The 26,612-nt window shown below is 39.9% G+C and overlaps 2 protein-coding genes across 8 annotated transcripts in view; one reads left to right on the forward strand and one right to left on the reverse strand.

The window, feature by feature from the left end:
* Positions 1 to 26,612, reverse strand: part of RBPJ (recombination signal binding protein for immunoglobulin kappa J region) — a 140,467-nt gene that overhangs the window by 35,315 nt on the left and 78,540 nt on the right. Inside the window, exon 1 of one of the 6 annotated variants that reach the window (XM_053940182.1) lies at positions 22,034 to 22,461. The exons of 3 other annotated variants lie outside the window; for them this stretch is intronic. In XM_053940182.1, the coding sequence (XP_053796157.1) occupies positions 22,034 to 22,380 (347 nt within the window). In that variant the 5' untranslated portion in view covers positions 22,381 to 22,461. Of the gene's footprint in view, positions 1 to 12,877; positions 12,977 to 21,701; positions 21,863 to 22,033; positions 22,462 to 26,612 lie in introns of those variants that run through there. 2 more of the 6 variants (XM_053940187.1, XM_053940184.1) reach the window with 2 other exon arrangements.
* Positions 21,109 to 23,331, forward strand: LOC128786697 (translation initiation factor IF-2-like). Of its 2 annotated transcripts, none has more exons than XM_053940188.1 (2): positions 21,109 to 21,752; positions 22,767 to 23,331. In XM_053940188.1, exons 1-2 carry the CDS (start codon positions 21,300 to 21,302, stop codon positions 22,929 to 22,931), a joined length of 618 nt encoding a protein of 205 aa, XP_053796163.1. In that variant the 5' UTR covers positions 21,109 to 21,299; the 3' UTR covers positions 22,932 to 23,331. The 2 variants fall into 2 exon arrangements, 1 of the variants encoding a protein (XP_053796163.1); XR_008430445.1 differs by lacking the exon at positions 21,109 to 21,752 and adding an exon at positions 22,597 to 22,667.

Genomic DNA, 26,612 nt, shown 5'->3' on the forward strand with positions numbered 1-26,612 from the left:
ATTCTGTACTGCCCCTGACTATACTTAAAGAATTTAAGTCCCCCAACACAGGGAGCATGTTATCTGTTTGAAACAAGTCTTCCACTCTACAGCACTGTACACACTCTTGGCACTATATCAAATAATACTGACAAAAACACAATAGAAAAAGCTCTGCTTCACTTAGTCACGCCCTCTCACTCAAGTCACTGGTTCAATTAGAAACTCCCTCTCCCTTTTCTGACCTGCTTTCATCCTCCCACACTGCTCTCATTATTGTCCTCTGTTTTCCAATCCCCATAAAATCACAGAACCACAGCTGCAATTTAAATAAAAGCTTGCACTGTATCAGTAAGCAGGGTCACTTTTAAACAACTTAAAGAAAGTGAACAAATTCACTTCTTTATAGCAGTCTACCTAGATTTGGAAAAAAGCTCCATGCAGTAATCACTACACTTGTATATGACTCTAAAAGTCAAAGGTCTTCTCCCAACAGGATATAATTTTAATCAAGACAGCATTCACACAACTTTGCCACACTAAGTGAGGTAAGGAAATCGGTAATGATAGCTTGGTTAATGAGGAAGTGCCAAAACATACACCTGGAGATGTGATTTCCCTGTTTTTGCTTTTGGTTGTAGGTACCTGCAGCAAGGAGCTAGTAATCCAAAGATGTCAGGTATACGAAAGAACTTAGATACTATCAACTTAAAGGATAAAGACATTAAAATGTCAGAGTGGTGCAGAATGTAAGAAATGTAGTAAAACATTAGTCAATTTATTATGATTCCTTTATATTCACGTGCTATTATTTCTTTTTTATTAATTGCCTAATAACATTAGCTCAAATATTTAGTGGAAACTGTTGACTTGAACACACATACCTTAGCAACTGACCAAGTCTTATTAGCTTGAAAATCAGCATGCCAACAGAATCCTGGTCCCTAAAACACAGCTATTGTAAATGCATAGGGAACGTTCTTATCCATTCAAACCAAAAGAGTGTGGACACTTGGAAAAGGGAAAACACCTGCACATTCAATTCACAAAACTGACCATTAAAGTAATGGCAATACATAAAATCAGTCTGAAGTATGATTCTACACAAAACATCTCACGGTCACAGCTTTCATTGATAATGACTTTGCTCAGCTTATGATTACTAGAACTCTTCTTGTCCATCTGACACAGCAAATTTTCCTCGGGATCTCACCTTGCACACTACCTTTGAATACATACTTCACAAGCAAACTTGACACTTATTTCCTAAGAAAGTGATTATATATCCCCTACTAAACCATAATTTAAGTATCAGCAAGTCCTTAAAAACAAGCAGTTATCTTTTAAAAAATTAAATTTCTAAATATGGCAAGAACAGAGCTATTGAGTACCAAACCAGTGCTTTTTAGAGTTACTACTGACCCATAACTGCAAGTAAGATTTAGTCTGAAGACATTTTTTTTTAGAAGCATGAGGGAAAAGTTACTAAGTGTACTGATTATTATCTCTGCTGCCCAATTACTTGAAAAAAGTCACAAATTAGATATAAGAGGAGACTTTTTCAACCACTTTCCTGCCAATATAGGAACCCAGCACTATAGTATAGTACCTAAGGATTTGTTCAACCTTCATTTCAGTGACTGTATGTCTGCAGTGTTCAAAGAACAGTTTCTCCTCTGTAAATATAATTTCCATCCTTAACTGGAAGATAAGCAGATATTCTGTGCAGAAGATAACTTTTAAAAAAAGTGAATAAAAAGAAGGACAAAAGTTAAGGTTCATGGTTTTCTCTGAACCACCACCATTCACTGTAATATCAAAAATATATAACAGAAGGAGAAATTGTGAATGATTTTATAAGGAAGTGGTAAGGAACGAAATTAAATTTGCAAAGGCAGAAGATTCGCAAAAAGCCAGACTAACCTCACTAACCAAAAAGGCAAATAGGTATTTCTTTGGAGTAGCTCTTTAAGAGACAACAGGTTCTTGACAGGTACAGTCATTGGTCAGCTTCAAAATCTCTAACTACCACTCTAATAAAGTAGTGGGATAATCACTCTTCCATGTCCTTTTCCTTACCCTATACCCTCATAAACAAAGGAGCTTTATTGCTACAGCAACTGCTTCCTATGAGCAGAAAAACAAGGAGAATGGCCTAATCTGTCTCTAAGGGGCTTAGTGTCCCTGCTCCAAGCTCCTCAACTCAGTTGCCCTGCACCACCTGCAGTGCTCAGACCTTCAAAAGGAGCTAACTCAGTCCATCAATCTGGCACACCACTAACACATGGGGAAGCAGAAGACAGGGAAACCAGTCATGTTAGTTGTAGAAAGTTGTCTGGTCACCTCAGCAAACTCAACTTCAACAGAAGCCAAGAAAGATTACAGGAGCAGCCAAGCAAGCCTGTAACTCTCATGGGCAAGAACTATAATGCAAGAAAACGCACAGAGGAATCCAGTAAATCCAGAAAATGACTTGCAAAATGCAAGTCTTAAGCAAAATTAAAAGATCTTACTAGGAGACTAACATCTTTAGTCAAATTTTAGCTTAGGATACCTGTAAGACTCTCACTGTAAGTGCAGTCAGAACCTAATGCAAAATGACAGCTAAGTAAACTGACATCTCTAAGGTTTAAGGAGACCAACTCTGACATGTCTTGCTGAGACAGTTTAAGTCTCCACTGTTTCAAATGCCATTCCCACCTCTCTGCTCAGTCGGGGCAAGCAAACGTGCCTGTATCCCAGCTGCTCCAGTTCACAGTTGGACTATGGATTCAGAGGCAGCTGAGCTGATTTGTCACTGCCAAACAGGTCTTGCCTGCCAGCTTCCCCCAGCTGCACTGACCCTACCCTCAAACACCAAATTCCAGCACTTGTCAGACCTTTCCACAGGTAATTCAAATCAGTAATCCAGAAAAAAAACCTATCTTTTTGGGGAGGCCAGAGTAAGGCTTTATTGATTCAATCACAAAGCCAGTGAATGCCAGCACCACCTCACTGCAATCAAGAGGCACACTCAGGAGTATGTGACCACCTACTTTGGCAGCAGGGCACTGTTACAAACCTGGTGCACCCCTGGTGCACCTTCAGTTTAGACCCATTTAATATCATTGTAAATAATGTTAAAAATAGTAACAATAATAGCAAAAAGCCAACAAAAACCAGTTCATAAATTCTGTCAACTGGTCATGGTTTAGGAACTGTAAGCTCTGACAGCAGTACCTAGCCCTCCAAAGCAAGTTTCAAGAGCCATTTTTATATATATTTCCTGTATTCTCACACTTCTAAAACACACCTCTAAGAAATGGGGACAATTCCCTATCATCTCCCTCCTCCGGCAACTCAGTCACCTTCAGTCAACTTTATTTATGCAATGTAATTGTTTTTCTTTTTTTAAACACAGTGTTATTCCCCTCTCCTTTCATTTCATGTATGCACCCTCTCCTTTCATTCCCTTTCTTCCGCCAACTTCTATACTGTGAGCCTTCAAAATGCAATATGGAAGGAGCTCCTTATAGTTAATAAAAGTAAACTGCTAGAGTTCTATAAGCTTATTTCTCTGAACTATGTCCCACCCACTGATCCTAGACTTGTAAAACAATTAGAAAACTGTATCAGTACGCAAGCAGAGAATAGATTATCAGCACCTAAGCAGACTGCCATGCCAACAGTAACTTCCAAACTTGTAAATAAAATTTATCTCCTCAATTAAAATGACACAAAATCTGTGCATATGTGTACCTTTTAACTAAGCTGTATTTGGCACCAACCTGTGTTACAAAATTATAGGGTTTCCTAGATATCAGATGCTTTCTTGCATCACCCAGGAATTACGTGGTTACACTAACATTAACTGGGCGCAGTTATAAAATGAGCTGTCAGTATCCTAGAATTAATCAATCTCAAGTGTATTGTTTCGTAATTAAGCTTATGAATACATCATCCCATGAATATAAAAACAGCAGCAATAAACACATCCCAGAAAAGAATGAGAATTAGAAGGCTCTTTTCTAACTTTCCAGGACAACTAAATCAGTTGGAGGTCATTCTCCACTGTTAGGCTTTTTCCCTGTGATTGTGCTGAAGGTCTCTAACTGGGAAGCATTTAAAAAAGCAAATTATTCTTAAACCTTTAAAGTCACATAACTTGCATAGACAGCAAAATTAGGTAATATTCCATCTACAATTTACAAACCTGTGTTTTAAGAAAAGCAGTTGCTTTAAAAGATTTGAAAGCTTTGGACTTTTCGCCATTGCTGTTGAATTAATTTACAGTTAAATTCTAAGTTTCTAAGATATTAAATTATACTGCAGCTACAGCCCCAGCAATAATTAATAGAGCATTCCAACATAGGAAAGACAAATTCATACTGCCATTTAAAAAAAAATGCTCGATTTGAAGGAGAAAGATGAAAATAGCTAACAAAAACTATATTTCTGTTTAAATTGTATAAGCTAGAAGCTCCTTCTAATTATTACTAGTTCTAACTGTAAAACTAAAATATTTAGAAACAAATTGCTAGAGAAATACAATCTCCACAATGCCTACCATCAAACCTGATAATATTTTTAACAACTGTTATGGTAACTGGGTCAATGATCCCTGTACAAGATAATTAAACAGACACTCCAATAATAAACTTTTACTCCTCCTTATCACAGTACATTTACAAAAACCATATGAAAAGATTAGATTACATGGCTGGAATGTCAGCAAGCTAACACCTTATCATCCTTTTTTCTAGTATTACAGTATTGCAGGTCTCTTACATAGTCACACATGCTCCTAACAGCTTTTATGCAGCATTTTTCATAAGAAAAAAATATGAAGAGCACAAATGCAAAGCAGTTATTATTGTCCATTTTTTAAAATGGAAATTGTGTGATTCATACTTAATTCAAGGAGGCTTGCTTTTCGGGTTTGTCAAGTTTAAATTCCACACAGATGCAAATTACTGGTAAAACTTCACCCTGCATCTTAATGAGGTACACTATAAACCATGAAGCCAATTTGAAAACAACAATATTTTTTTGAGACCAACTTTACTTAATGTAGGTATTCTAAATATTTACGAAACCAGTATTTAAAAAAAAAAACAAACCAAATAGCACTTAACTTCTGCATGATCTTGAACCTGTGACTGCTACAACACGAGTTACCCAGAATAACGCCTGCACTGGCACAATTTTTTTTGCAAGGATTTTACAGCATGAAAAGCGTGCCTAAGCACTCTTGTGAGGCTCCCAACTGCTCAGCTCTGAACCCAACCTCTTTTCAAAACACTGTCTCATCCTTCCAAGTACATTCAGGCCAGAAAGAAATGTAAATTGTCAGAAGCGTCTTGAAGCACTAAACAACCAAATTTGTCATTTCAGTTAGCACCTACCAACCTTGTCAAGCATATCTTGACCAGTAAAATGATTACCAACACAGGACTACCAAGTATGTAGTACACAGAACATGCCAGTCTATAGAGAGATCTCCTTCCTGAAATTTCTGCCCACTGCTGCCTCAAACAGGGCAGTCAGAACTCTCCAAAGCAGAAGAAAAAATTGACAAATGCAATCATTAAAGTTCAACAATCAGATAGATAACCTGAACTATAGAATGAAAATATGTAGATGGCCACACAGCCAAGATAAATGAAGAAAAAAATCTCATCCGAAAACAATCAAGGGATAACTTCTTATATAAGTTACCACCTAGAATTCACCATTTTAGGGAAATGGTATCTTCAAGGCATTAATGCATTCTGGAAAATATGGCACACTCTGTCAACAGAGCAGGCTTACTGCTGTATTAGTACAATTAATAAATTGATTAGCCACTCTTGCAATAGCTTAGGAGCCCATAAATCTGTTAATTATTAATTAAGTTCAAAAAGAAGAAACAAGCTTTTAAAGAAAATTAAGTTGCTATGAGTTTTATGAAAACTGGAAACTGGATAGACATTGCCAATGTCATCAAAAAAGACAAAGCAGGATTTGGAAATTACTGTTTGACAGCTGATCACTTTGCATATGCCATTTGGCTAGACAGTAAGCTTATGCCTTAGATCTATTACCACTACACTTTGTCCATTAGGGATGAATGAGTTCATGGTACTGTCCCATAAACCTTCCTCACCATACAAGGCACAAGTGTACAGGACACAGAAGTTCTTTAATCCTACCATTTATAGAACAACTTAAGAGGCTAAAACCCACAAACCTGTCACATGACAAGAGAACATAAACAAAATGCAGTCTAAACAAATGAAGGAAATTCAGAATACAAGTTTTAAAGTGCTTAAATTATCTTATATGGTTGTGGGAAAGATTAAATACTGTGAAGACAGCACTAACATTGAATACAGTATGTTATCTACATACTGCTCACCTAGGCATAAGAAGTAAGAGAAACCATTTGCTTTATAGTCAGATTGTAAACAGAGCATCTCCAGAATTTCTAGTGATATTTATGAAATGCAACCTAACTGTTGAGTTACACACAATTTCAGGGCCCCTGCCTTAAGCGGACTTTTAAACAAAAAAAGCACATAAGTTGCATACTGAATTTATTTATAACTATAAACCTCTTGGAACATGTATCAAAGTTATGTTATATTTACTAGCCTGAAAAAAGCCTAATAAAACGTTCTGGCAAGTTAAACACCAGAGAAGTGTAGCACCGTGTAAATTTTTTTATTTCCCCAGTGGTTCACAGGTTGTTGTAATAATTTGGTGTGCCAAGTTAGCTATCACATTTGCTATGACAGTGTCTAGCTCTTCAGATAGGTAGCATTGCTAAGGGTAGGGGAAGGACTGCTAGACTACTTGTATGACAAGAAAGATAGTGGGAGAAGTGAAATGTGAGCCACAGGTTTGGGAGCCCGAGGTATTTTTCACTTCTGTTTTTTATTTTTCCATACACACAGGAAACTCCCTTCGGGGGGGAGAAAGAACAACTTCCCTCCAGCTAAATAAAAGAACATGTGTAAAAGAGAGAAGCCACTCAATGTTTCTGTACTCCAATAAATAAAAACTTAAAGAATCAGATAGAAAACTTTAACACTGAGATAGCAAAAATCTACTTTTCCCAAAATTTCTTCAATGTCTTTGCAGCAGTATAAAATTCAAGAGACAACTGCCTCCACACACACAGACATACATCATTATCTACCTTCAGAAAATTAATTCTGTTCCCCAGCCCCAGACCAGCATCCATCCATTCCTCTCCATTCCTTTTTGCTATTACAAAGTGAGGCAAAGATGAGGAAGAAGGACAGAGTTAAGACAATCCACTGGGGTGTGCAAGGCCTTCTGCTCCCACTGTTAGTGGATGCACAGGTTATTCTTATTCAGACCAAGGCTGCAGCAATCAATTTCTCCATTTCCAGCAGCAGGATTAAAGGACAGCTGAAGAAGAACCATACAAGCCTAAATGGTACCTCCCCTCAACCTTCTCGTATCTGTGACATTTTCAGTTCAATGCAAGGAAATCCCAAGGCAAATTCACATCATCAATGATTAGCCTCAAAGAGTCGTCCCACCTCAGAATCAAAATTTAGTTTTAACAGATCAGTAAATCCAGGTTCCAGTGACACTGGAGAAGCCTGCAAATCACACAGCTCAGCAGCCACAGACGCTCACCGCTGTGACAGAATGCCACTGCTATCTGAAGGTACGCACAGAAACCAGCTGTCAAGTGTGGCATGATAATACCAATGCTTATTAATAAAATTAGCCACAAACTTTAGGGGAAAGCATAATAAATCTCTACTGGTAATTTTTGGGGGGGAGGGGAGGGCAGCAAAGCAATGGTACTGCAGAGTTTTCTGGATCAACTTAGTTTTGGTTTTTTTTAAAAATGAAAGGATTTTCCAGTTTTCCCCAAGAGACTGGCAACTACAAAGTAAAATGCTCTTCAGGAAATAAATCTTCATTAACTACACAAACAGTGGCATGACAGGCACTGTTTTTCAACCCAACAGCTTTTCAGTTATGATCCTTTTACCAGTTATAAGATCTGGTTGGCCATGCCAGCACACCTTGGGACAAACCTGAAATATACTCAACATTCAGCACACCATTCTTCCTAAAACACAAGGAATATAGAGAGCTCCAGTAGTCCTGGCTGGTTTTATAATCAAAACCAGAGTTTATCCTTTAAGGTATACTAGAGCCTTGCTCAAAGGGCTCCCTGGACCTGCATGCCACCCAACAGCTTGCAGGCAGTTTGAGTGACAGGTGAATACAGGTTACTTACAGGAAGGACACTGTGCCAAGACCTAGGGCACTTGGAACTTAAGAGTCCTCAAGATGTTTCTAACAGCCACAATTAACTACAACACTGCAGAAATCAGACAGAATAAGCAATCAAAAGGACTGAGACAGCAAGTCAAAAGCAAAAGGACAATGTAATAAACAGCCTCAGGCAGAAAAAATGTAGTGGATTCCATTACAGATTATTTGGCAAAGGAGAAGCTGATAAATGACTCAACTCTTAGGAAAACTGCATGAAGCTACTCTTGGCTTTCAAGAAAGAAATTAAGAAAGCAGCTGAAAAAAAAGGAAGATGCCACAGACTGAAAGAGCAATGGTGATCTGGGACAATGCTTAAGTGTTTGCTTCCTGTTTCTCCAACTATGGACCAGTGCTGCAAGTCTGAGTTTGAAGATTGCTTTTACCAAAGGAAAAAACCTTTAACCAAAGGAGCAAGGTTGCACACATTAGCCTCGCTGCCTGGAACAATTATTCAATTCTTATATCCAAAGGATATGCCTATTTGACTTTCTAAATTTTGTTCCAAAATGAACTGGGGAAAATGCTTTAGACAAAGGCCTACATGAGCTGTTTAATCAGCAAAAGTAAACTGAGGCTCACTGTTGGAAGAAAAAGTGCACCATTGTTACACATCTACTTCCAGAATACCTGTATAGTAATCTTTCAAATACTTTTTTTTTTTAAGCGAGAACAGACATGATCGGGATAACACTAATAAAAATGCCTTCTATAATAAAAACAAAAAATGTAAGAGAACTATCCTGATCAAACTGGTAATTTTTAGCCTATACTAAGACACCCCAATATGTACCATTTCTGTAGGGTTCTGAAATGGTATTAAGAAAAGCAAATCAAATTCAACCACTGAAGCAGGCAAAAAGAAAAGTTACAATTTTATGCAGAATGTCACACATGCTCTTTTAACCCATCTTATGTTAGAAGACACTGTCTGTATAGTAAATATAAATCCAAGTTGTATATTAAAGTTGTATAACAAACACTTTTAAGTGTATCTATATTCACAGACACACACCCACCACTTTTTGTACAATGCTTATTTACAGAAATTAACCTGGTCTCAGCTTTACTTTGTTTGCTTTCATCACTTAAAAAACAATCCTTTCCCCATGTTCTGCTGCTTTAGAAATATACCATATTAGTAAGAACAAAGTGTCCTGCTTCTTCACAGCTTTCAATATACACCCAACAAAGCCACTAGCAATAGACTGCAGTCTGTGTTCATTCAAAGTTCTATCTTATCCATTCTCTTTGGAGTAGCAAAAGGATAAAAAAATAGTAGTAGCTTCCCATGTATGAAGAGGATTGAAACATTTCAAAAGAAAGAAGTGTGATAAAAGCAAAAAACCAGAAGTCCTTCAAAATAAAGTAATCCTTCACTATGTCTTCTTCCCCCTCCCAAAATATATTTCCTGCCTTCACAGCAGTAACACTGGATCCTTCTCTGGCTTTACCAGTATAACTTAAATGTTATGCTTCTCCCTCTGCATCAATGTTTCATCTTTTGTTACATGAGATATCTCAGGTTCTTGAATTCTTTAGATTTTATTTTCTCTACAATCCTCATCAGTTCTTAACAGAGGAGACAAGTCACATTATTAGACATCCCCTCTCATGATCCAAGACACTGACAAAGCAAAGTTTTAAGTTTCCAAAAATGAAGAATAGGGTTTGGATTTGATTTAAAACATAGAGTTGTTAGATTATCACACTAGCTGAGTAGCAACAGTGACTTCTCTGCTCTGTAGATAATGGTTGTGGTGATGCTCTAAGTACACAAGCCTTAGGGCTAGTAACAGCAAAATTTAGGGGAAAAAAGGAACTGCTTCTCTCACTGTTGAGAAGCAGTCTGAAAGTACTCCTCTGGACAAACCTAAGGATTTGGACTGCCCAGGAACAAAGAGAATGGGGCTTACACAGAAACAGCACAAAACAAACAAACAAAACCACAAAAAAAAAACCCACCAAAAAAAAACCAACTCAACAAAACCAGGGAAAGTATTCTGGTGTGCTACTCCATTAAAAGTAATTAAAGAGAGGAAAAAGAAAAAGGAAATCCAGAAGCAAAGCTAACTGAAGGTTGCTCACAAAATTCAGGAGAGGACAGAACTGAAAATGACTAAGCAAAACACAATATCCTCTGTTATTTCAGTATGCTTTATATATGTAATAAGAGGAAGCAGAATTGACCAGATATAAACCAGAATCAGAGAAAAGGAATGTCAATCTGTGCCTATACATGTTTTTCAACTAATGTCAAAACAAAAAAAAGACAGCATTAGCTAGGAATGCAATTTGTGCAATGGTAGAATAGCATTTTTCTTCTTAAAAGTCTAATATCATTACTGAAAATCTCTTCTACAATCTGGGCCATTAAGTAGGAGAATACTGAAAACAACAAAGAAAATATCAGAAGTGTCACCAGCAAAATCTGCTGAGTACTTCCAACAACGATATTCACAATTTGAATCCTAAGGACAGAATAAAAGTTTCAGTAAGTGAAGAAGTCTCGTATCTCTGCAGATAGAATATTCATTACTGCCTAAGACCTTCTGGCAAACATAGGTCTGTTGCTTATGGTTCAGTCTTTTTTAGCGAACTAGTCAAACTGAAAAAGATAAACTTTTAAATTTAACCTGATGCAATACTACTTTCATGACTATGCAAACTGACAAGTCAAACCAGTCTACTGCTAACTCTAAGTGCCATCCAGCAATATGGTGAGACATTAGGCAGGAAGGTCAGTTCAGTTTTTCGGATTATTTACTAAGTATTTAACAATCAACAAAAAAGTTAAGATTTTTTCCAGAAAAAACATGGAACACAGAAACATTAGATAAATAAGGGATATGCCCAGAGCTTTTCTTCTTCTCTATTTTATTTCCATATAGAAATGGCTACATTCAAGGAATGTTCACATAAGGACTGGCTTAATACACTGTCTGGAGAGGTACCTTGAACATATCTTCTGAGGTCACCTTCTGTTTACTGCAGCCTCAAAAGCTACATGCAGATGCAGCAAGTCAAAAAGAATGACTACTACCCTTGTAGCACAAGGGATCCCGTAACAGGAGTTGCTCTATACTTTTTAGGAGTCTTTAACAATCACAATTGACTGTAAAGGCCTGGTCTACTTTTCCTTTGCTACCATCTGAAGTACGATTTATCACTTCAACAAGCTGACTGGGAGTAAAACTCAGAAAAACCTTTTTTAAACCTTGTTTCATAACGACTCCTTTGTTTTGCCTGCTAACTGTTGTGAAATACAGGTATTTTGCCCATTGCAAAAAAAAAAAAAAAAAAAAAAAAAGAAAAAAAAGCAGAAAGTTCTGACGTTTGTTTTGGCATACTTCTCACGTTTGTTTTAACACAGTTCTTGGTATTTTGAGAGTGCTGCTATCTAAACGTAAGCACTGGGAACACTAATCTTATTTACTGTATTATCAAAACTGAACATGAGCCTGGCCAACATCTATATTATTAATTAGAACAGATTATCAGGATAGGTTTTCATGCCTTTCCTGCTTTAGATGGCTCTTAGAGCAAGAAATTTGCTTTAGCTCTAGAGAACTGCCTGTTTTTTTTCTCTCCACTTAACATATTCTTCTATCACTCTTACAGTGACACGTTAAGAGACGTAAGAGACACGTTACCTCCATCATCAACAGCAAAACAATTAACAGAGGAAGGTAGTCTTGTAAATTTAGTACTTACACAAAGATCCCTTGAGCTTTTATACTGTGATCAGAATTCCATCTCAGTATCATCTGTGCTGACTAAAACAGTTTGTCACAATATATCAAGAGTGCTACAAGCCTCTTTCAAAGAGGAAGCCTTATCCCAAATAGTTATTTTGATTAACTGCTCTCCATGACTTATTGTGAGAAATTTGTAATGCACACATACAAAATAAACCAAAAGCAACATCAAGCATGCAATAGTAAACGAAAAAAATGGAACACATAAGGAAAAATAAAAAAACCGAACAAAACCCCCCCACACAAACAAAAACCACAAACAAAACCCAAACCAACAACCAAACCAAACAAAAAACCACCCCAAACTACACCAAATCAACAACACTCCAGGACTCAATGCTGACAAAGAAGTACTGAACAGCAGAAAAAAAAAAGAATTTAGCCAAAAAAATACTTGGACAAAAAGACATGTCCAAAATAGTTTTGATATATCCCCGTAACTTCATTGAGGATTTTACTAGTCGTCACTGTATATCTACAACAAAATAAAGCATGAAAAGAAGCACACACATGCAGAATAACTGCAGTCTCTCACCAAAACCTTTTCTTTTCTGAATTCTGACACTCACCACTGAAACCAGAGCTAGGTGGCACATTTGGAAAGCAGTGAAATATTTTCATTTTGAAAATAAGTACCTATACAGAATAATTTCTCCCACAGTATAAAGACATGGAAACAGCACACCGCAGCACCACTTCATTTTATTACATGGCACGTTTATCTACTGGTCATGCCCTAACCATGGCATCTGCCTCAACTATGTAAGAGCAGCATCTCTCTAGTGCCCACTCTAATATTGCCCACTATAACCAAAACACATTAATGATGAATACAGTCACTTAAGTCTTATTTACCATACCTTTCTGTTATGCAGATGAAAAACCTAAGGAAGTCTGATTTCTCCTGACCAGCTTTCACGGCCGCAGGTGGGAGAGACAACATGATGTCACCTGTCAAAACCCAGCAAACAGCCCATAACTACACCAAGTACAAGAACAGAGGCTGGAGATAGTAATTCTATTTCCACCTCTCCACAGACTCTGTTTGACCTTGGCAAGTCACTGGGGTTTTGTGCTTGTTTTTTCATGTTCAGGACATGAGGAGCTTTTACGCAGACGGCTGGACAACAACAATAACTGAGTACGGCTAATTATTATTTATTCTGCCCGGCCTTAGAACTCTTCCACAATGGCATAAACTCAGAGTGTGCACAAGCACCTTCAAGACTCTAGACCTTAATGTTAAAGTTCCCTTTATGTAAGATCACCACTGAAAGCAGTAACACCCCTTACCAAGACAACCTCCCCCGTAATCCATAACTGATAAAAGCTTAGTTTCACAAATTCTTCTGCTAAACAAACAACTTTAACCTTATTTTCTGCACTGGTAGCTCCTAATCCACAATTTGCAACTTACAAACACTGCCTGCAAGATCCTTTGCCACTGCTCCCAGACAAAATTACATTACAGAGTAAAAATAAGAGCTGCCAGGAAAAGGACGCAGGATATTTTCTGAAGAGTATATTTTATTCCGTGCAGTTTCTACAGTTCGGCAAAAATTAGGGACCAGTATTTTGCACAATTCAATTCTCTCTTTAGGCTTGGAAAATTCTGAATTTCACAGCAGCCTGATCAAGTTTCATTTCGATACCAACTTTTCCTGGTAATCTCCCAAAACACCACACACTAAAAATATGCCAAAAGTATGGCTTTGAAAAAAAACGAAGTGCAGATGAAACATCCTACAGACCAAGCAATGTTACCGAGAATAAAAGCAGAATGACTTTTCTTCTGGCGCATTCAGAAAAATGTCTATATTTGTCTGTACTCATAAAGGAAAAAAATTAGGTATTTATTCCTCTACTCAAATAACTAGAAGAAATTAGATTAATAACTGAAACACCAACTAGGATCCATTGTAGTATATACCCTTTAATCTAACCTATGATAAGTAGAAAAATTAAATGGAGAATCAGGTATGATTCTCATGCAGAATAGTTAAAAATTATTAGCTGCCAATACAGTTTGTTGCTTATTCGAGAAAGTGTTCTGGATTTTCAATGCACTGAAGAAATACCACTGCATACAGGCTAGTCATGCAGTACAACAAAATGGAGATAAACTCTTGCTCCTGAATAAGAAGCAAATTAATAAAAGTTATACCATAACCACAACCACTGTAAGGTCTTCATGTTTTCCAAGTGAAGCATGTAAACAACTTCAGACTCACAGAATCACAGACTCATAGAACATCCTGAGTTGGAAGGGATCCATCAGAATCATCAAGCCAAATTCCTGGCCCTCTGTAGGACACCCCCAGATACACACCATATGCCTTTGAAAGCACTGTCCAGATGCTTCTTGAACTCTGCCAGGCTTGGTGCTGTGACCACTTCCCTGGGGAATGTTTTCCTAATATCCAACCTAAACCCCTCCTGAAATAAATTCAGCCCATTCCCTTGTGTGCTGTCACTGGTCACCAAAGAAGAGATCAGTGTCTGCCCCTCTGCTTCCCCCTGTGAGAAAGCTCTAGGCTATGATGAGGTCTCCTCCTGGTCTCCTCCAGACTGAATAAGACAGCTGATCTCAGTCATTCCTCATATGACTTCCCCTCTAGACCCTTCACCATCTTCAGGGTGTTCCTCTGGATGCTCTCTAAGAGCTTTACATCTCTCTTACACTGTGGTACCCAGAAGTGCACCTCCAGCACTTGAGGTGAGGCTGCCCCAGTGCAGAGCAGAGCAGGACAATCCCCTGCCCTGCCTGGCTGGAGATGCTGTGCCCTCAGCCCTCCTGGCTGCCAGGGCACTGCTGACTGATGTTTAACTTTCTGTCAGCCAGGACCCCCAGGTCCCTTTCGAGCCCCTCTTCCCCAGCCTATGCACATCCACAGGTGCCCCATGCCTGGCACTCGTCCTTGTTAAATTTCATATACGGCAATTGCCCAGCCCTCTAACTAGCCAAGATCACTCTGCAGGGACTCTCTTAAATATGGAAATACTATGGAAATATGTTCTTCAATTCAACACAAATGTTTCAAGACTTATCTACATAAAAAGACATGCTCAAAAAAGAGCCTCACAAGCTTCCTGAAGACATGTGTTGTTGGCTGAAGTGTCCAGGCTGCTTTAGAGAGAACAAATAATGTCCCAGCAGCATGTCATTCACTAAAAAATCTTATTAATCAAACAATAATACATGATAACAATTATACCTTATAATAAAATTTTACAGATCAGTCAAGCTTAAAAAAATACTAAAAAAATCAATGTCTATCTTAATCTCTATATTTTATATATAATTTTAATACATATATAATATTAGAATATATTTTATATATATAATAATAGTCTATTGTAAGGATCCAAATCTGCAAGCTTAATCAAGAGACTTCTCACACTGTACATACTGAAACCCTTATGTTCTTTTCTTTCTTGGTAAAAGATTTACCACCACAAATATGTAGTTTATACATTTACAAGCATAAGAGCAAGAAGATACACAGCCATATGTCACCATCTGGATAACTAAAGTGCAGTTCAAGAGCATGAAGTATTTTTTAGAAAATGAAATTATTTTTAACAGTATAAATAGGCTCTGAAAAATGGCTGTGATGTGACATAGCAAAGGTGACAAAAGAGTTTCCTCAGGTTCTAAAGGTTACTTATTTTTTTTTTGTAAAAGGTAGCAACCACAAAATATGAGTATAGAACACCACGGAAGTAGAACCCCAGGAAATGAGAAATTCTATGTTTAGCCCTTATTTTTCCAAGGCTCAGTAAGAATATAGGGATATGGAAACTGCTTCTATTAATAATTTACTCTTCAATGAAGAGTATTGGCTGTTTCCTTTTCTGAATTTTTACACTACAAAAGATAACCATAATTCTATATTATTTCCTTACTTCGTATCATCTTAATTGTTAATTAATGTGATTATGTTCAAGGTAAGGATGAAGTGTATAACATTATAATGCTATAAGCATTTCTACATAAAAATAATCGAAGTTCACTGAGATCAAGACTATAATTTATAATTATAAAACTGCCTTGAAATAGTATAGACTTAAAAGGTATATCCACTTTTGTCAACAGAATTAGGATTTCACCTGACAATACAGCTAGTGACATTTATCTTTTTCTCCTTTTCACCTAAACACAAAAGAAGAAAATAAATAATTCTATAAAAGCCAGTACTCACAACTGTTCAATTTTTAGAAATATTGAAATAACAAATTTAAAAAAAAAAACCACTTAAAATACACCTTCCCTGTGAAATGCTCTTGGGAGGCAGTATTTCAGCACATTAGTGCCATATAGTTCAGTTAATAATGTGTTTGCAATTAACATTCAAAGAATTTAGGGTTGCAAGTATTACAAACACAGAAAATTCATGTCCTGAAACTTCAGAATTCTGCCAGCATTATTTGGTCTCCAAATGTCAAACTAATACTGTGCATAAACTACATTATTCATCCCAAGAGAGATTCTAACGAACTGCATAAGAGAATACTTGTTTGTATTAAATATGTACTTTAAAAATTCAAATGACCACCTATCTTTTCAAGTTTATCTAAAACCAAACATAGCACAGAACAGGTATGCATTGCACCTTAACTGTAATCTTCACCAGTAGTGAATATATAAAACCTTTAAAACTGTAAAACCTTTCCTTAAAATCTTTACCTGTGAAGGCACCACAAGTCTTTTAGAAAGATTTTATACAAACCTACAGGCTACTTGTTCTTCTTTTCAGAGTTTTTTTAAACATAGAAATTGGAGTTCCAAATAATGAAAAATAGTCCTATAATAAATTACTACTACACAATAGAAATTAGTAAGTCAGGGGAAAGAAACTCACTCTCATTCACAAACCCATTATCATTATGCAATTTATAGTATGGAACAATACTTAAAAGAGAACTATTTTTGCAAAAAGATATCAGCAAAGGATATTGCCTTTTAATTGGCTGTAGCAAGCACACATGTACTATGCCAAATACAATAGTCTACAGATTATTTCTGGAGAAATCAAGCTATAGAAAGATTATTTTCAAACCTTTTTTGTTCTCTGTATCAACCAGAATAAGTCAAACAACAAAGAGCTACTTAATACAGTGAATAAACAGCAAAAGCAAATAAAATCCAAATTAAGACCTTAACTCCATAAAATTGCTTCTACTGAAAGTAGAAGGTTCAAAGGTCAAAAAGAGTATTTGCCAGCATTTCAGAAGACTCCTTCAAGAATATAGTGCTCACAAGGATTTCCCAATAGTCTGACTTGACAGCTCTTGCTTCTTGATAACGATTTAAATGTTAGTCACACAAAACCATCGACTCATTTGATTGTGAACAAGTTTTTCCCAATCTTTAACACTCATCACAATACAATAGCTGTAGTTATACTGCTACTCAAATCTTAATAAGCACTGTTTAAATGGTCAGTGACAGTAAAAACTGTAGCCTGAAGAACCCATCCATGAATTCTAGTCCTTATAGTCTACATCATCCTGTTTCCACTCCATAAGCACCACTGAAACCATTCTGACATCTCTTGCAGCCTAACCCTATGATGAGGCTTAGAATCAATATGTAATTGTTTTCTTCCTTGACCTGTCAACCACCCAAGACTACCAGCAATTCTTCTTTTCCAGAAATAACTCTCCTTCATTCCCTTGGCGTTGTTGCTCTCATGATTCATCCCTTATCACTCTGTTTTTTCAGTGCTTCCTCCTCAAGGAGCCTCCTCATTCACCTGTATTATTTTATGAATCACTTCATATGCTTTGGTCTTGCATCCCTTTCCATTTGTCTTCATTCTATCCAGGGCCAGGATTCAAATTCAACCATGAATGACCTACTATCAATCAGAAATATTCTTTCTACTCCCTACCTCTTGTGCTTCTCCAAGTCAACACCCCAGCCTGAGTCTCTCTTTCCCCACACTGATGCCTCACTATCAGCTCAGCCTCAGCACAGACAACACACAGGTCTTACTCATTCCACCATTGCTTCAGTTTCCTTTCCTCTACTGCAAGTCCTGAACTTAACTAAGCATTAGCTCTCAAATCTAGGTTCTCTACAGGTCCTAGAAATAACCTGTTGTTATTCTAGCAATGCCCATCACATCACTAAGATACCCCCCAGTAGCTGAAATTTTATCAGGTGACCACAAAGTTTGATCCTTAAGAACATTCCTCTCTCAATAGCTTTTTCTTAGCCTACAGCCAGATCACAAAAGTCCTTCCTCATCTCACTTCTTGAGCAGCATCCACTTCACTCTCTATTTCAAGACCCTCACTGGTCAAGGTCCTTATTCTAAAATTACTAATCAGGCTGTAGATGAGATTAAAGTTCTGGTGAACCGTGATATTTTCACCTCTGAACTTTTTTTCTCTTGCCCTTGTGGTTGGGAGAGCTCCATGAATCAGTACCCTCTTTCAAAAACTTCCTACAATTTTTTTTTTCATATTTCTCATTGAAAACAAATAAACAAAATGACCAGATGGTTGTCACATCCACACTACTACACTAAAATTCATGGCACTGATGCCAAACATTCTCCTGTACCATCACACATCTCATGAGTCTACCCTTACCCTTAAATCATTAAGCATTCTGGGTCAGAAAACCCCTCATAACCACTGAACTCCAGAATGACTAATTCAGACATGGAACTTGAACAGCTTGTTACTTAGAAATGTGACTAAAACAATTTTCTACTGTACAGTGCCTATGGAAAACCAGCATCATACCAGCAATAAGCCTACTCAAACTATTTTTGTCTTTTCCAAGGCTTCTCAACCTGTTTAAAAAATAATCTAAATGCTCTATTTATACTGCTATTACAGAGGTTTTAACTGGTAATTGAGTACTTAAGACAATGTCTACTATTTATGATTTCCATCTGTTACTTCTGAGTTGGCTTCCAGTATTTTAAAGATCAGGTTGTCCCAGGCTACTAAGAAGATCCCATTCCATACTTGATGCCGCTGTAAAACTACAAAATTAAGTTCATGGCACTCGAGATTTTCTCTGTCCTATAGCTTTATTAGACCTAGCAGAGCAATTTTCAAGCTAATGGATGCCTACAGGTATTTCTGCAGTATGACAATTATTTAAAAACAAGTGATTTGCACTCAAAATATAATTAAAGAAGCATTTTCATTAATTTTGTCATCTTAAAATGATATTTCCCTAAATTGTACACAACCAAAACCAAAAATACTCCACAAAACCCCAAAAATACTATCCTATAATCCCAGCCATAAATTATCCACTTCTTTTAAACAGCAGTTGTGAATAGTAATTCCTTTTAAGTTACTTGTCCGATGTTTCTGTTTACTTTCTCACTGTATCTGGTTCTGACACTGTGCAGTTTAGCTTGTCACACTGTACATATGCACAAGTTTAATCAAAACGCTCCTTGTGAGGCAGCAGCACAAGTGTGCCACATGCTGCCAACAACAAAGCACAAACACACTCTGACTGCCCCCTAAAACTGCTGCAGGAAATTCCTGCTATTCCATTCCAACACTGCATAAACCTACATACCATAACTTAAGCTTAGGCATATAATTTTCACAGGAAAAGAAAAAAAAAAAAAAAAAAAACAACAAACCCCACAACCTTTTTCATTCAGGTAACACTGACTGCAAAAGAGCCATAAGTTTTACCTCAAAGTTTGAGTGCCCATGTGATACCTAGTCAAACACAGTGTAGGATTTGCATATTACGTTCTTCAGTTATTGCTCTTGAGGACACTTTTTCTCCCCCAAGTAAGTTTTTACAGAACAGCCCAGAAAGAAAACTTCTTATACTAACTATTTTGAAAAAAAAAAAAAAAAAAAAAATCACCTACTGGAGAATCATCAATTTTTAATCCTAATACACACAGACAAATCAGCATCAGAGCCACACTCCAAAAACAGGCCATTTAATAAAAAAAAAAAAATTAAAAAAAATCAGGCTCCTTCATGCAATATAACTACAACATGAACAAAGTTAGCATATTTCATTTTATGTGCACTGGAAGTATTTAACAATAAGAAAACAAAATTATTTTTCCAGAGAACTATTTGATTTATAGGTTTAAACAATAAATGTAGAATAAAACCCTGAACTACAAACAATTATTTCACTCTCATTAAAATGGTATTTTTTCTACTCCTCTGATTATTTGATCACTGTTTTTAAAATAATCCACAGTTGTTTTGTCAACATTTTAACAGACATCTGAAAAGGATAAAACTAATGTCACAAACATGACAACACTTCTGACAATCCTGTAACAATCAATAAACAAAAGGAAATGGAGCCCAAATATTCAGATGAGTAAACTAACAGAAACGTAGAAAAACTTAATTGCTAAGTGGAGCACAGGCTAATAGTTATAGCAAACTTTAAAAGCATTTGTTCCCTTCTTTCAAGTCCAACCTCTAAACTAGTACACTCCAGGAATCATAACAAACAAGATTAGCTTCCCTAACGAACATTTAATTGGGAAACTGTATCAGCCACAAGATACCTTCATCAGGAGAGAAATCAAGCAAAAGCTTCAATTTATTTTTTGACAAACAAGAGTGAGGAATTGGAAACACTACTGCAGCTAATCAAAACAACAAAATACCATAATGCTACCTTCTCCACGAGAACAAAAGCATCAACCACCAACTCCACCCCACCCCCAAGCAGGCTGTTGCTCTCTAACCACAGAGCCAATCCTGTAGACAATGTAATCCCACAGGGAAGACAGAAGGTCACAGACACACTGTGAAATCTTAAAATAAGGTCCACGTTTTAGAAAGACCTAGAAGTACTTTAACGAGACAAAATTTCATTTGGAACTAACAGGTGGAGTACAGAAACAGCCTGCTCTTCTCCTGACTGTCTCTTCCCTCAACACATAGAGGGAGGTCACACTTGCTCAGCGTAGTCCAAAACTAAGGATACAGCACTTAAAATAAGCAGCAGCAATCAAGATGTGGCAAGGATGGCAACGTGCAATGTGACACTGCAGGTGTGATTGCACACTGTATACCAGCAGTGGATCTGTTATTATTCATCAGCAGTAGGTGGCTAAGAGGGTGTCACTTATTACAGTGACACATGCTGCAGCTGGCTAGCCATGATTAAGTATTACATTACCCAGTGCGGCTGAAAGGGATGGAGACTACCATTCATTATGATCCAGCGTGGCTTAGTAGCATAGGGAGGCTGCTACCCCTTCCCTGCACCGCAGCATTGGAAGGAAGGCAGCTAAACTCAACAAAGCCCTGGGAATGGTGTGCAGAGAGGAGAGAAAGAGAACCTCGGTCGCCCAGCCTGACGGAACGGGTGTCCTGCTAGCAGGGGCGAAGAGCCCGCCCGCGCTCGGCGCGACCGGGAGCGCTCCGCCGCCAAGTGACAGCGCCGGGCCGGGCCCCGGCCGGCCCCGCCGTGCGAGGGGCGCTGGGGCACCGCGCTCAACTTCCAACCACTGCAGCAAAAGCCTTTGTCCGAGCGCTCCCCGTCCGTGGCCGGGGGAGCCTGGAGGACCCCCGCCTACGGCGGGACAAGCCAGGGCGTCCGAGAAGGGAGAACAGCCCGTGCCAGCCCCTGGTTCCCTCCCAGCTGGGCTCCGTCGCTCCCCTGGGAGCCCTCAGAGCCGGACCCGCTCCGACGCAGCCGGGATGAGCACTGACCCTGCTCGGAGTCCCGACCGGCGTGTCCGTGCCGGAGAGAAGGAAAGCAAAGTGAGCGCCCAGACCCGCCGGGACTCCCGCGCCGCGGGGCGGCCGGAGAGCGCGGCCGCTGCCGGGCCGGCACCCGGGGCGCCTCCTCCGTGCGCCCACCCGGCGGGACCCCAGCCCCACGAGGTTTGCGCCGCAGGGCCCGCCCGCGGGCCGTCCGGAGGGCAGTCCCCCGTGCCCTCGAGCGGCGGCCGAGGAGCGAGCGGGAGGGCGCGGCGCGGCCTCGCCCAGGCAGCCCCGGGCGGCGGCGGCTCCGGCGGGCGCCGCGAACGCCCCGCACTCACCCTGTCACAACAGGCGCCATCTTCCACAAACTCTCGCCAAAACTCCTACTCTCGCGAGAGCGCCCCCCTCCCCGCGGCCCAGAGCGCGCGTGCGCGGGCCCGCGAGACACGCGCGGGGGGGGCGGTGCGCACCGCCCACTCAGCGCCCGGGCTTCTCCCCACAGACACAACAGCCCGGGCGTGGGAACCGCGCCGCTCTCGCGAGAGCCCGGCGCCAGCCGGCATGCGGAGAGCGGCGCAGGTCTCGCGAGAGAGGAGCGCGCTCCGGGGAAACCGAGGGATTCCCTCTGCCCGCTCGCGCGTCCCGCCCCCGCCGGCGCGAGGAGGGGCGGAGGGGGAGGAACCATTCGGGGCGCGGAGGGAGGGGCGGGCGGGGCGGCCGCTAGCGCGCGGGGATCGGCCCGCGGCCGCCACCGCCTCCACCCCCACCCCCGCGGGAAGTGCGCGTGGGGCCGCGCGCCTCGTGCTGCCCGCGGGCCCGGCACGTGCGCGGCCCGGAGACACCCGCGGGCTGAGGGGCCGTTGGGGCGGAGCTGCGAACCGGGACGGGGCGGGGAGAACTCTTTGTCAAACGGTGAATAAAAAGAGCAGGAGGCTGGGATTTGGAGGCACAGCCCTTAGGAGGACCTCTCAGGTTCCTTACGTGGGACTGTTAACATTTTTTTTTTTTTTTTTTGGTAGAAGTCAGTTTTACATTAAAAGGCCGGTTTCATAATTTTGTTTTCATCTGCAGCTGAAGTGCGTAAGATGGGTTTGTTTAGCAAACAGAAACAGTGGAGCCTGGCAGAGTCCCAGCCAGCTGAGCGAGCCCTGTGGCGACAGACGGCTGAGTGTGGGCACGGGGACAGGAGCTATCTGCAACACGGGCTGCAACACGGGGTGTGCTCCGACGTTTTGATAAAGACGACAAAAAAAAGACGACCCCTGTTTTGAATTCATTTAACAACATTACCCATTCAGGGTGCGGATCTGATTGTCCATTAGGAGACCAAGTTTGAAAACCAATCCTTTTACATCAAAACTTCTGTCTGTTCCAACTTCCTCTGTGTTTAGTATAACATGTCAGTCTAACTTCGGGACAAATGCTACATTGATTTAAAGTTTGCTGAGATTCCAAAGCCCACATCTTTTTTACTGTGTTAGCTCTGTACCTCTGCTGTCTTCCAAATTATGGGAAAAAAATAACATTTCAGTAATCCATGAATAAGATTTCAGATTTCTTGCCCACATATGCGCTTCACTGCTTATGCTAATTCAATGAATAATGTCTCAGATAAATAAAATCACGTTTCAAGAGATTCCTTGGTGACAAAGTTTTCTGTACGTGTCACTGTACAAACAGCTATTGTCTCCTGTCGTTAAGGGACTTTCCCCATCCTGATTTCCCCCTCCTCATTAGATATAAGAGGACTTTGATTGGCTCCCTTGTACGCACAGTTCTCGGCAAAAGCACAATGCATACTGGAAATCCTCTGTATTGTTTGCAAAGAGCAACTCATAATCCCTTTGGAAATCTCTTCCTAAAAACATCTCTCTTTTTTTTTTTTTTTTTTTTTTTTTCTCCCAAGGCTAAAGAATGATCTCAGCTCATGCTAACTCCATTCCATTAAGAATAGTTTCTGGATGTTTGCCATGGGCTGTCTCTAGATGGTTATTTTATGGGGCCCTTCTTTTAGTGTGTTTTGAATCAAACTGGAAAATCTAAAAATATAGCACACAATAATCTGCAGTGTCTGGTCTCTTTTAATAATTGACAATGAAAGCACTTTTACTAATAACCAGATTAATTGGATACTGGAGCAGGTATATTATTTTGAAGAATTAATAATCATAGAAACCATTGCAATCCTTTCCATCACTTACAGCAGTACATTATAAAACAAATAACCATTGATTTTATTTCCTTAAATTATAAATGATCTACAGTTCAAAAGGCTAGGTATACTACTCCAATCAAAAACAATAGCTTGAACTTCATGTGAATAGCTGGTGGAAAAGAAGATAATAAGCCTAAAGTTTTTTTTTAATATTGTTTATGCATTGAATTTTTTCTTGCTGCTAAAAGTTTGTATTTCACGTAGATTGTGAACAATTCCTATTGACTTTATTGGAAACTGAAAGCATCCACTACCTCAGGGAACTAGACCTCACCTTCTGGCCTGTAACAAATATAAGCACTTCCAGAGCTGAGGTAGAAAAAATTAAATACCAGGTTTGCACCATTTCAATGTTTGTGTTTGCTATGCAAATCAGTAGTTTGACTTTTTGATTTAAGCTCAGCTGAGGTTGTCAAAAGGGCTCTGAATCAGGCCCCTCACTTCAGAGACCATTTGGAAAATCACAGCTTGGAGGCATTTTTGAAGGATGTGACTCCACAAGTGTTGGGCCTCACCCATGTTCCAAGCAGATGCCCTGCCAGGTGACTCCAGCTGGGTGCTCAGAATCATTAGTCACTTTTGAAAATGGAAGGCTGTTCATGCAAGAAATCCAGTTTACTCTCACTTGTCAACTGGGGGACAGAACCACCTTGAACTTGAATTCACCAACATGTGTGTTTGTGGACAGAGCCACTTGGCCAGTGCTTAGCAGATCTCAGCAGCTTCATTTTGGGAATCCATATGGTTCCCCTGTGCTCTCAGTCTTGCTTTGTGTGGAAAGAGGAGGAAAGACAAGGAGCCTAGCACGAGCCCATGGCATCGTTAGGGATCAGGCCCTCGGTGTGGGCAGGGAGGAGGTCTTTTGGCCTGGAGTGTTGTCCCACCAATGGTACTGCAGGACAGGAGCTGCTGGCCAGCAGTGCTCAAGCAGCCCAGCTTTGGAGGAGAAGGGCAGGCATGAGCAGGGAGCATGAGATGCAAGCTGTGATAACCAGGCCAAAAATTTCAACAGCTTGTTTGACCAGTCCAGAACAAACTTTCTCCAGCTGTCTTGGCTCTGGGTTTCCTCTAAGCTCATTCCTTTGGGCACAGCACTAGCTAATTAATATGCTTCTCATTTGGCAATTGCTTCCCACCTCACTGGTTTGGAGAAAGATGAGAAAACAAAAGACCTGCACACTTTTGTGTAGAAGCAATCCCAAGTTTCTTATGTGCTTAGCACAAACATGTGAGACATGGGCAAGGGGACAAGAGACTCTGTCTCAGATCAGCCTGTCTTACAAAAAAAACATCTCACAGTGTGTCCTCTAAAATCCCAACTATTTTAAAACTCAGTGACCTTAAAAAGCATTGTAGGTAGTGAGAACTGCAGTTATCTGGATCCTCATTATAAGGAGCAGGTTTATCTTGAGATGTTGCAGTTTGTAGGTGGTGTAAATCACACATTCTAGTGGTAGGTACTGTGATACAGCCCTGCTGGGATTTCATAAACACAGGATGTACAGTGTGGTTCAATTGCGTGTCTAGGAAAGCAAACAAACAGGCAGCTGCCCACAGAACATCTCTTAGATCTGAACTGCGGTGCATGTGCCAACAAAAGTTATCGCTTAAGCTGTTAGCCAGCCAGCTCAATGTCAGAAGTGTCTGATGTTTGAAATGGATGCTGATGTTCAACACAGCTCAGAGAATTTGCAACATTGTCTTAAGGATGACAAGGAGAAAGAATAGGCTAGTTAGCAGTCTGCAGCAGAAGCATTGTTAAATAGTTTTTGCTTGTGTGTCATAGTCTCAAAGAGGATGGTAGAGCAAAGAAAAAATCTGAATCCATGTCATAATGCGGGCTCAGGTATAAATATACCTCAGTGTGACAGTCCCCAGAGGCTATAGTCAAGCTTGGTCCTCACTATGGTGTTGCCTTGAAAGCAAGTACAGTCCCTTCCCAGAGTGTTCTTTTAGAGTAAAGACAAGAAGCAAAGAGTATAGCAAACATTAGGAAGGAAGAGGGAGAGGAAAGATGAGGTTAACAGTAATAACATCATATGGTTATATAGGTTAACAGTGTGAACAGCTTGATGACTGACTTCTATAACCTCTTATTTTTAAATACTTTTCTAGAACAGCCTGCTAAGACACTTTGCATTGAATTAAATTTTGCTCTTCACCCTACCCCAGAATAGTATCTTATTTTCCGTTGGGTGAAATATTTTGTCAGTTTGTGTGTAAACTACTCTGCATCCCTCCTTAGTTTTACTGGGCTTTTCAAAGAGTGCACCTCTGAACCTCTCTTACTCAGCATTCCTCCACTCATGCACGATGCCTGTCCACCAGTTAAGTGTGGCACCAGGTTATTCCCTTAGCCCTGCCTCCCATGCAAAGCCCTCTGCAGTTATGGCTGGTGCCATCACTCGTCTCATTTTCAGGGTGCCCCTGCAGGTTCCACCAGACGTCAGTGAATCATTTGGAGGCTAAAATGCCATGTGGCTGCCCACCACACACTAGGTAGTGCCAGGCCCCTGCACCCCAGCATTCCCAGGCAGTGGCAGAGCAGGGGTTCCCCAGGCCCCACCTTGGTGCTACCAGCAGTGTGGCTGCTGTGCTGCCCTGACCTTCTGCCATGGCTAATGTGTGCACACACCAAAGCAGTTCTAAGATTAAACCACAGGATGCAGGATTACAAAGTTATTCATTACAAGGAGTAATGA

This window comes from Vidua chalybeata, chromosome 4 (assembly GCF_026979565.1).
Source record: "Vidua chalybeata isolate OUT-0048 chromosome 4, bVidCha1 merged haplotype, whole genome shotgun sequence".
In the NCBI taxonomy this organism is placed as follows: Eukaryota; Metazoa; Chordata; class Aves; order Passeriformes; family Viduidae; genus Vidua; species Vidua chalybeata.

What these genes read in the sequence shown, in the direction of transcription:
- LOC128786697 (XM_053940188.1), top strand. Translation starts at nt 21,300, where the DNA reads ATGGTGTGCAGAGAGGAGAGAAAGAGAACCTCGGTCGCCCAGCCTGAC. An exon ending in CCGGAGAGAAGGAAAGCAAA is followed by an intron (nt 21,753 to 22,766) that starts GTGAGCGCCCAG and finishes TTTCATCTGCAG; the next exon opens with CTGAAGTGCGTAAGATGGGT.